The sequence below is a fragment of the Saccostrea echinata genome, unplaced genomic scaffold, assembly GCF_033153115.1.
Source record: "Saccostrea echinata isolate AGI-Se365-2 ecotype Australia unplaced genomic scaffold, CSIRO_AGI_Sech_v1 ptg000017l, whole genome shotgun sequence".
In the NCBI taxonomy this organism is placed as follows: Eukaryota; Metazoa; Mollusca; class Bivalvia; order Ostreida; family Ostreidae; genus Saccostrea; species Saccostrea echinata.
In genome coordinates, this window is record NW_026889766.1 from 10,281 (window position 1) to 21,340 (window position 11,060).

General features: G+C 32.5%; 1 protein-coding gene across 1 annotated transcript; it reads right to left on the minus strand.

The window, feature by feature from the left end:
* Positions 1-761: 761 nt before the first annotated feature.
* On the minus strand, positions 762-9,107 carry LOC133189189 (hemicentin-1-like; the record flags this gene model as incomplete). The annotated part of the gene is made up of 4 exons (XM_061324596.1): positions 8,933-9,107; positions 3,434-3,724; positions 2,253-2,528; positions 762-1,061 (listed from the first exon to the last, which is right to left on the minus strand). Coding segments are annotated over exons 1-4 (1,042 nt in total), but the record flags the coding sequence as incomplete, so codon positions are not given.
* Between the last annotated feature and the right edge of the window lie 1,953 nt (positions 9,108-11,060).

Consider the following 11,060-nt stretch of genomic DNA (forward strand, 5'->3'; position numbering starts at 1 on the left):
TCAAAATTTCAGACCCCGGGACAGGGGACTTCGATGTCCCCAAACCCGATGTTTATTCATATAGTATTATATAGTAGGCCTAAAAACTGGAGTTCTATATCTCGGAAACTAGAGATGGTACCATCACCATTTTTTCATAGAAGTGGTAACTGACCACTAGTACCCTACCCTCAAAATTTCAGACCCCGGGACAGGGGACTTCGATGTCCCCGAACCCGATGTTTATTCATATAGTATTATATAGTAGGCCTAAAAACTGGAGTTCTATATCTCGGAAACTAGAGATGGTACCATCACCATTTTTTCATAGAAGTGGTAACTGACCACTAGTACCCTACCCTCAAAATTTCAGACCCCATGACTTATGTTTAAATTTTGAATTGCGAACTGCGTTCTGGAATGCAGTTCACTTTTGAATTGCGAATTGCGAACTGCGAACTGCGTTCCAAAATCTGATTGCCGAACGACAATATATGTAGGGATGACAATACGTGCCGCCGCACGCACACACGTTTACTGATTCTCTTCAAAGGGTTTGAAAAAAACATCACAAACTTTACTGAGCAAACAGAAGATAAGGAGTGTTGTTTTAAGGAATTTGAACTCTAACTTACATTTTAAGCCTAAATTACATAAACTAATGCCAAGGCTGGACAAACATTCCTTGCTGAAAGTTCCGCATGCTTTAAAGACTTTCACGTGCATAAGTATAAATGCAATAAAATGTAAGGTCACTCGAACAAAAGCAATCTTAATACAACCTTCGGCGTTAATTGTTATTTCAACGAAGACTTCTCCTTTGTACGTCAGGGTGTAGTTTCCAAAGGATCTTTTTGTAGGAACAGGGATGGTGCTGTTGATCCAGTGTTTGTAGATAACGTTATCTCTTTGTGAAACTTTAATCGATATAGACTCAGATGTAGGTCCTGACCAACTGAACTCTGATGTAGATGTTAAGGGATTTGCAATAACGGGCAAACTTACATCAACGTTAACGTTCGGGCCACTCTTGGAACCATATATGCTTTTGAATAAGATGGAGTCATCGAGGCGGGGGGCACCTAAAGGATTAGTTTTATATTTGTAAATTAGAACATTCGAGTCTAAATATCAAGCCACTCTTACGAAACGTATAATAAACCAATCGTTTACATTTGCTTTTGTGCTTTTTGATATGTAATATAAATTAATATAAACTCCTAAAAGAAAAGCTTGATTATTTTGAGTTTATTTGTTACTGAGAATCAAACAAATCTTCATAAAAATGATAAAATCAGAATTTCTATTTTCTAAATATGATGTAATATAAAATATGAATTATATTTACTTTCATTACATAATACGTAATTAATGATAGCTCCCGGTGTTTTCAGAACATTAGAAAAAAGAAAGCCCCTCCCCCACCCCGAAAACACGTCCTCTTTTCATATTAAATAGAATATAAGCTATCATTGAATATGATACATATCTTTTTTATCACCCTATAATAAGCTCATTCTAGCCCAATACTAATATATGATACTATCTCATTCATGCCGAATAATAATATATGATACATATCTGGTACTCAGCAAATAATAATTTATGATGTATATCCGATTCTGTAATTATGATATATGATACCTATCTCATCCTCATCTATTTTTTAATGAACTATAAGTATGAAACGACTCAAAACACTATATCCTTTTAGGACTCGCAAAGGTCGAAAAGCTCGGCTCTCTCCGTAAACCTCTGACGTCGGGTGCAAGCGTCTTCATTAAGTCATACAATATATAACGACCTGCAGCGATGAAATGAATCTACCTTTTAAAACATTTACAAATATACCTATAAGAGTTTAAGAGTTTTACATCGATAACGTCGATAATATGTGATACAAATCTGATTCTCCAGTTATAATATGTGATACCAATCTCCTTTACATCAATTTAAAGAAAGGAAACGGCACAAACCCTATATATTTCTAGGAATCGATCTGCTGAAGTCGAGAAGCTCGACTGTCTCCTTTAATCGCCGACATCTGAGACAAGTAATTTCATTCAGTCATACAATGTATACTGATTTGCAGCGATGAAAAGATCTACCTTTTAACACATTTACATATTTTCCAGGTTGATACTATTGATGACAACAGAACGGTTTTTGGTTAAATTTGGATTAATTGGATTAATTTGTTTCTGATTATTGTTCAATGAATTGTAAAATGGCTAAATGTTTACGGTACATAAGCAATGGCAATGCAATCTTACAGGAAACATTGATGTGGAATGATTGATTCCTGCTTCCAAACTCAGTTGATTTTCCTTGACAGCTGTAAGTGCCAGTGTCAGAACACTTTGCAACTGTTTTGAAAGTGAAGTATAAAGGGTTTTCTCCAATGATCTTGTCACCAGTGAGATTTTTGAGGGTGACTTTTGGGGTGGGATTTCCCCGAACGAGACATGTCAGACTAAGAGGCTTGTCTTCATTCATTATTGAGGAATTTTGAATTTTTTTATTAATGTACACCTGAGGGTCCATGGAATCTGAAAGAAAAGTTCATAAAGCATCAATGTAATCCTTAAAAACAAGGAATTAAAAAAAAAAGATATGTCTATAAAATATTTAGATATTATTTATTTTGTCGTTCACAATGTTCAAGTAATTCAATATATTTACGATTGTTATAAATTTCGAAACTCGTGAGTAACAATAAGACTTTTAATAATATTGAACATGTCGATGATATCAAAAATCATATATACAGTCTTCATAGAATTGCATTTAAGTATAAGACAATAATTCAATATTTTTTGTACGTGAAATTGTTATTTTAAACTCCACAGAAGGAGCTGCAATGAAATGTTTATATTTCATTTACAATATACACGGTGAAGAGGTTGAATGGTGCAAATAGCATGATTAAACAAATTAATAAAAAGTAAAGTGCGTAGCATTTCTCCTTCTCTCTCTCTCTCAACGACTACAGTAAATTATATAAACTCTAAGAAAAAGGGAGAAGAAATACAAATATACGCAATAAATATGTACCGATGTGTAAGGTACATTTTGCAGCCCTGATAAAAAGGCTTGTCTCAGTTCATACTGTAGCGGGGGCCCATGTGTATCGATGGGTGGCTGTATGTGCAGTGAGGGTAAGTATTATATATAATGTCGCCGGCGACAATATGTATAGGGCGACAACATATACCCTCCCCCCTTAATCTTTAAATATTACATTTCACGATAGATAAAAATACTGAAGTACAACAAATAGTTTTCGGTTAAAATAAAATAGAAACAATGTTTGCTAATCCGTCATTTTTTGGCGGGAAGGGGGTTTCTGTAAGTATGAATTGTTTTCTATGTTCTACTATCCCACCAATTTACGAAATATTCTTTCTTTGATTCACAATAAATAATGAAATTGGTTATTATACAATAAACTTACACAGAATGTTCAACTTTATGCCTTGCTTCTTACGCCCTTCGCTATTGTTGGCTACACATCGTACCAGAGTCATTCTAGTTCTGTCCGCGTTTTGCTTTGGTAAAAGTAATGGAGAAATACCATGGGGTGTATAATTTACAAAATCTCCTGAGGGATGTTTATACTTCCACTGTAAGGTACAAGGTGGATTACAGTCAGCTGAACAGGTGTACGGACCAAATGGTTCTCCATTTTTAATTGTTATTGTGTCATTAAGAGGTTGTGGGTTTATCATCACACTTTCTGGACCATCTGTAAAAAGAGAAATGTAAGAATGATTATTTCAAAACTCCATATACATTGTATTTCTTTTCAATTTTTTAAAGGTGTGTACCTTTCAGATTGACTATTCGAATAGTACAATGACAATACAATAATCAGAATAGGATCAAGTGCCATGGATCAGTGTAAAGGAGTTTGACACTTGTTCACTTTATGCACAGAATAATCCTGTCCATCTTAATAAAATGTCTTATTTCCTATGTTTAACATTTCCTTCCAAAAAAAAAAAAAGTGCATAGTTTTAAAGAATATCAGTATTCTTCAATTACAGAGAAAACTGGTGAATATCAGTTTCTTCAGCAAAAAATATAAGGACGACTCTCAATTCAATCATCTGATATGGTTCTATCACCATAAATTTGGAATTGGTAATGTTGTTCTTTTCGAAATGCTAAAACCAGATTCAGTTTATTGGCAATTTGAAAGATACGTGTGTATTTATGAAATTGTAATAATGAAGCAATACAATAAATAAACTATCTAGAAAATTCAAGCTTCATATTATTATCATGGCACCTGATCCTACCTCTGATGTTTGGAGGTCCGTGTTTGCTCTGCTCCTATTTTGTATTGTTTAATGGACTTTTGAGCTTGAATACTGTTCGTTATCTCCATATATTTCATTTTATGTTTTGACACAAGAATTAATACGATGTCAACCAAAATTTAACAGAAAATCTAACATCAAATCATTTAGTAGTTACAAAATAATTAATGCTAATTTATAGATTACAAACAGCTATTTTTAAAGAGGTGTCAATAAAATCAATCATCGTTCCAGCCTGAAATCTAAAAATGAAAAATATTTATTCTAAATCTGAATATACCTTATTGTCATCAAAATTATTTGTTGAAAATTTGATCAATGTTTTGACTAGATATTTTCGAGCCGCCTACAATTCAGTTTTGTCAGATTATTTGATTTTTCTACAAACTATTACGTCTTAGTCTTCATTCAATTAGATGTTGTTTTAAAACTTAATTTATATTTAGTAAACTATAGCTAGTAAAAGAACTCGACCCACAATATGCCTTATTTGGCCTAGTAAATATGAAAAAATTTAAAATGGCTTCAGAATGAATGTTTTTGATAATTCTCACCCTAGAACATTAACACATTTCACATGTACAATATTTCCGTCAAAACCGGATATTTATTATGTCAAACTAAATTCTAAACCTCACCGTGGTTCGAGATTTTCCGGGAAAGTGCCAAATTTTACACAATTAATCGTGATTTACACATGCAGCCTACTCGTTACCGCAAAATATTAAAACAGAAAAAGAATAATAACTATTCGAGAAACATTTTCCAGTGAAAATATTTTGTGGTAACGAGTGTGCTCAAGTTGAAAAAAAATAAAATAAAATTTCAATGCGTGTGAAAAATGCTATGGCCACGATCCATCATATGTGTCTTCGTGTTTTACACAAACTAATATGATCGATTCATGAGGTGTAAATATATTGATAATGTAAGTGGAAACGCACTCATATCCCACATGTAAAAAAAAAGTTAAATGAGGCGTCATTAGGCAAATCAGACGATTGGAATATATGCTGGTTTTAAAAAGGGTTTAAAATGCCCATTTATCAACAGGTTTTTTTCCCAAAGTTAGATGGGGTTACAGGCAAGAACAACTTTCATACTTACTATATGTATAAATACCACAAATACAAATCTTTATGTCAATTATTAGCGTTGTTTGTGCTTTGACAAATACGAAATTTGACATTACTTTTGAATTTTGATGCTTTCAAAAATCCGGTAATTTCAATAGCCAATATGCTAATGGGTGGTTCATATTACACTTAAGATCCATAGATAAGACACAAGGTGATAGAAAAGCAGTCGATTGTTTGTTTTTAAGACACTAAATGTGGTAAAAAATCTAAAAATGACATTTTCTGAAATCATACATGTATGTATTTGGAAAAAGCATGGGTGTATATTATGATCATGTATGTTGTACATGACGTTACTCGTTATACGTCATTTTTGACGTCATAGAAGATACATGCAATCAATATAAAATGCTTATCATAAAAAAAATCGAAAGCTTTTTATGCATAATGGACCTAATTTTCTGTCGTTTTGTTAAATGCATTTAATAAGAAACGGGAAAATTATCTTTAAAAAGATATCATTAGAATTTTAGCATTAAGATAATTAGAAATATCTCTGTAAACTGGATCCAAAATAGAACTCATGTGCTGATCCGTCAAATGCACATGTCCGGCCTTAATGAATCCCCATGTCGGTACATACAATATTTATATCTATATGTAGCAGCAATCAATCTTTATTTTTGTAACTTCCTGTCAATTATTTCATTAAAAAAGCCCGCGTGATAATTCTTATGCGCCTGCATAAAAACGTGAAAAGTAACGTTTTTTTTAAAGAAAGGATGCGGTCTGGTTTCAACACATTTCAAATATGTTTCCAGAAACAAGATGCATATTTTACATATATGACCCTTGACATTGTTTATTATAAGGAGTGAGATGAAGTGCAAGTGGGATGTCAAATTAGAAAATAAATGACAAGCAAAAAAAAAAAAAAATTATTTGAGAGAAGAAGAAAAAGGGAATTGAAATATGTTTCAAAAAATTCAGAATTATTTAATCGTTACTGTTACGTTATTGTAAATAAGAGTAAAATGTGTACTTGTAAACTACTTGTGTATGAATTGTTTCTGCCAAGTTTTCTTGACCAGCACCTCCCTTGTACAAATAATTGTACACTGATAAAAAAAAATTAAGCACAATATACATGAATATGTGCATTAGCGGAATATAGATAAGTAGGTTTCACTTTGAATTCCGCCGGACTTTTAGCTATGCAATTTTTGGACAATCTTCTGAAGTATCTAACTTTAAGAAGTACATGTAAACATAAAACGCTATGAAAGGGAGTGTGCATAAGAGAAGATATTTCTCTCCTTTTATTATTGAGATATTTTATTCAATGAAGAGGAAGATTTTAAAATGTTCCCGTATAATGCCGGGTGAGGGGGCTCACTTTTACGGAGAATAATCTTGCTGTAGTTTTAATATGTATTTGATTTGGATTCCCCCTCCATTTCTTTTTGCCGGAAGGTAAAAATGCACAAATTCAAGTATTTGGAAGAAAAAAATGTACTGAATAGTTAGAGGACCCCCCCCCCCCCCCCCCCGAAATAGGATTTCAGAGCGAGGTGTTTTTTTTTTTTTTGCTTGTCAACTCTTTTTGAAGGTTGTCCCCTTAGAAAACCGCTTCTACAGGCTTGAAGTGCCTGTGGTGTGATTCTATGCATGAGTGTTTGTGGCACAGACCTGGAACCCCCCCCCCCCCCCCGCCTTTCAAAAATTGTTCGTGTAAAATCAAATTTACGCTGAGTATTTGCAAAATATTAATCCCTGTATAGATGTATCTCACTTCCTATCTTGACGTATAAGAGCAATACATATGCAATACTGCTCTATTTATTCACATGAAAATCATAATGTGAAAATGAAATTGAAAGTAGTGAATGTTAAGCAATACATCAATAAAACATACTAAATTTATTACATTTATAGGTAAATAGATACTGATAAGTTATGAGAAGAAAAACAGAAACATCATTTATTTATCTCCACTTTACAACACGTCACGAATCACTGTCCTGCATACACCTATTATTTTACGGGAATAAAATATGGCCTAGCGATTGGCTGGTTCGTGAAGATAAATATCCGCGAGCTTGGGGTACGTGCGAATCTCGCGGATAGATCTCGCATGCGTATTCATCAATGTTGTTTAACAGTATAATGTAAGAATTTATCTTGATGTTACATGTACTCTCTTTGTTTATATACATTCAAAATTATAATCAAGTATAACACAAATTTCTACCTTTATTTATTTCTTGCAGTAAACATAATTCAATTATTTCCACAACATTTAAGAAATAAATAACAAGTTTAAAAACTTCAATGGGAATTGAAGTGGGTCGGTCACGTGATCAAATCCTGTGAAGGCCGAAGATATTTTTCAACAGATTTTCAAATTTATTGTGAGTAAAGTTTAACGAAAAAAAAATATAGCATTCAGAGGCCTGCGAGAAAAATAAGGGTAAACGTTGAGACTATGCAGCTCAGACATGGAACTTATAACATGTAGTTTTCTATTCTCTATGTAAAACCGATCAAAAACTGTATTAAATACTCGTTTACATTGTAAATAAAATGATTATTATAATTTACTAGAGTATTTTGTACATCTTTATGTATGAAAAACATGCTATATTGCTTAGTGGAGTAAGTCTTTTTATGTAGATATTACTGCGCTGTGTGATTGGGTCACGTAATGACCTATGACCTTCGAAAAACTTCATACAGTTATGAAGATATTTGCTCTCTGCATGTTTATATAATAGAGAGATACCACAAATGTATATATTTTGTATTAAGGAATAACAAGTTTTGAATGAGTTCCGTATTTTACGAACTCCTTTCAGTTTCTCTTTTACATGAACAAAAAAGATGAGATGTTCAATTTATTTTTACAAATGTTAAGGAAATATATCTTTTTAACTTCCGTTGACTATTTTCTCTATGATAATTTATTTAGATATAGATTTTCAAAAGCTCAAATATTTACTATTTCATTGATCTAAAAATACCGCAGTTGTAGTCATTTTCCATTGAAAAGATTTTTGCAATTCTATCCAGTCAGAATTGATATATCAAATGAACTCTTTTATCTGCTTTTTTAAATTTATGGTTCTAAATTAAATGATGTTGATTTAATAAATATCTATCTCCAATTATTCAATTTCAAGTCTTAAATTCGTATATTTCTACATAGTAATTGCAAACTTTAAGTCATTTCATAGCTTTTTGACGTGACGTTACATTACAAAAAATGACTTTCCTATTGCCTTTTTCTATCAAAACACTGCCATATTGCAATATCTATTTTTCAAAAAGTATAATAGATACTGAAAAAAGGAAAACGGTAATGAATAGCAAAAATTCTATATTATCTATAATAAACATAACATTAATTTTTTTAGAAGAGGCCGTTTTTGATGCTTCGTGGACTTAGCTCTTTGACGTTAAGAACATTTTTTAAATTACAAAATTCTCACCTTAAAAACATTATAAATCTTTTCTACATAATTATATATAGAAAGCAATCATGATTGTACTCACATAAAGGGTTTACTCGAATTTCTTTACTTTTTTCTGACTCAAGATTTTCTTTCGACTGACAGGTATATTGGTTGTATTTAATGTCTTTGGTGACAATAAAGCTGTAGATCTCTGTCGCCACTCCATCTAGCCTTGTGTTGTTGACATACCACGTATATGATAACGGCAGAAACATCTTGTAATAGTCAGGAGCAGATGTAGATCTACTTTCACATTGTAAGTTAATGCGATATCCTACTTTAACATTAAGGTTTCCCGTTATCATAGGTTTCACAGGTTTTCCTGGATAAAATTATTTAGATGTTGAATGATGAATCGAGTAATAACAAGCAGGCCTGTTAATATTTTCATCATTATTATATAAGTGTATGTATCGTCATTTAAGTAAATGTAATCGTTCATTTTTAGTTTGATATCAACATCGTACAAAGAAGTTAAAATCAAAATCAAATTGGTTACATTTACAATATCAGTATCAAAAAAATATTTCCATGGTAAAGTGCACATGTAATATAGTAAAGGAAGGTACATGTGGCAACACAAATCAGAAAACATGCAGTCTAGTTTGTCAGATATTATTAAGGGTTTACCGGAAACTATGAGAACTACTCCACGTTCTCCCGACCAAGCCTCTGTCTCTGATGTACCGCCTACGTAGTATCCGGCACTTTCCTTTGTTACGTTTCTTATTTCAAACAGTATATTCACAGAATTAAATGGTCGAGAGTGGTAAACATACTTTTCAGTTGGTAATGGATCAGTGTTTTCTATGCTTATTATTTTTGACAATGAGCCGTTATATTCATGAAATATGAAGTAAACATTACTTCGCGGAAAAAAATCAGCGGTCCATGAAATGTTCCGTGATTCTCCCTCCTTAGATGTCACTGTACTGACTAAAAGGAAATGAAAGAAAAGTTTCCTATCAAATAACACATGCTTCTTCGCGTCACCTTTAATAAACATTCTATGAAATAAGCATTAGGGATATCTTTTACCAAAGACATTGATTACAAGCATCATTTGACTTGAGCATTGAAAAAAACATTTTATGTGTCTGTAATCGTCAAAAAAACAGAAATGCAAATGAGTTATATAAATTAGACGAGTATATGTATGTAATGTAAAAAATAACTTAACACGTGATAATTTCGAAGCAAAATAGAATTATCGATGACATTTTCAAAGCAAAGCAATGCATGGATCTTTAAAAAAGGCTATGTTAAGCGACATATTAGATTTTAAAGTTCTTGCAGACTGTCTCATTAAAGTCCTCTTATCTGCAAGTTTGAGTTTCATTCAAAGTTTTAATAATATATCATCTTAAGATGAGTGCAACTGTAGCTAGCATATTTAATCTGTTCTATAACCCTGGTGGCTTGTATCATGCATGAAAATGTTTGATAGTTATGAGGGAGCACCCCTCTACACCCACATCCCCCTCAAAAAAGAAACTGCTCACAAGAAAATTTGTATACAGTGATGTTTCTTTTGACCCATCCTCAAAACAGAAGAATGTATGGCAGCAATATCGGCATATAGATGAGAAGAAGACACTTGCTGTGGCCTTCAACGCGACATTTAGATAAATCTACGACGTATTATCAATCAACAATAGTTACTGCTATTCATATATCGACTCGATATATCCCAGTGAACTTGAAATAAAAGAAATACCATAGAGTCTGGCACATCCGTTTCATATCTGGATATTTAAATAGAAAAAAAATGTTAATGGTAACCTAACAACAAAACTTGATGATAAACGTGATGACTTAAACTTTACTATCGTCAACTTCCCTTACTTATGTATCAATATACATAGGCAAGCGATTGACAAACAAGTTGATGAAACAAGGATATAAACAGTTTCAATTAAAGTCACCATTTTGCAAGTTCCATGGTCGATACAATGGACCCTCGATTTTGTATTGGAAAATCCTAAACCATGTCTGAATGTCTTCTCGTATTCTACGTTGGTTTAGCTGATGGTACAGTTTATCATAAGGAAGTGTGTTAAATGCTTTTGAGAAATCATAATTGCGATATCTACCTGATGGCTATAATAATAAGATTTTAAAATGTCATGTATGGTAACTACGGAGAGGGTTTCATACGAATATCCAGA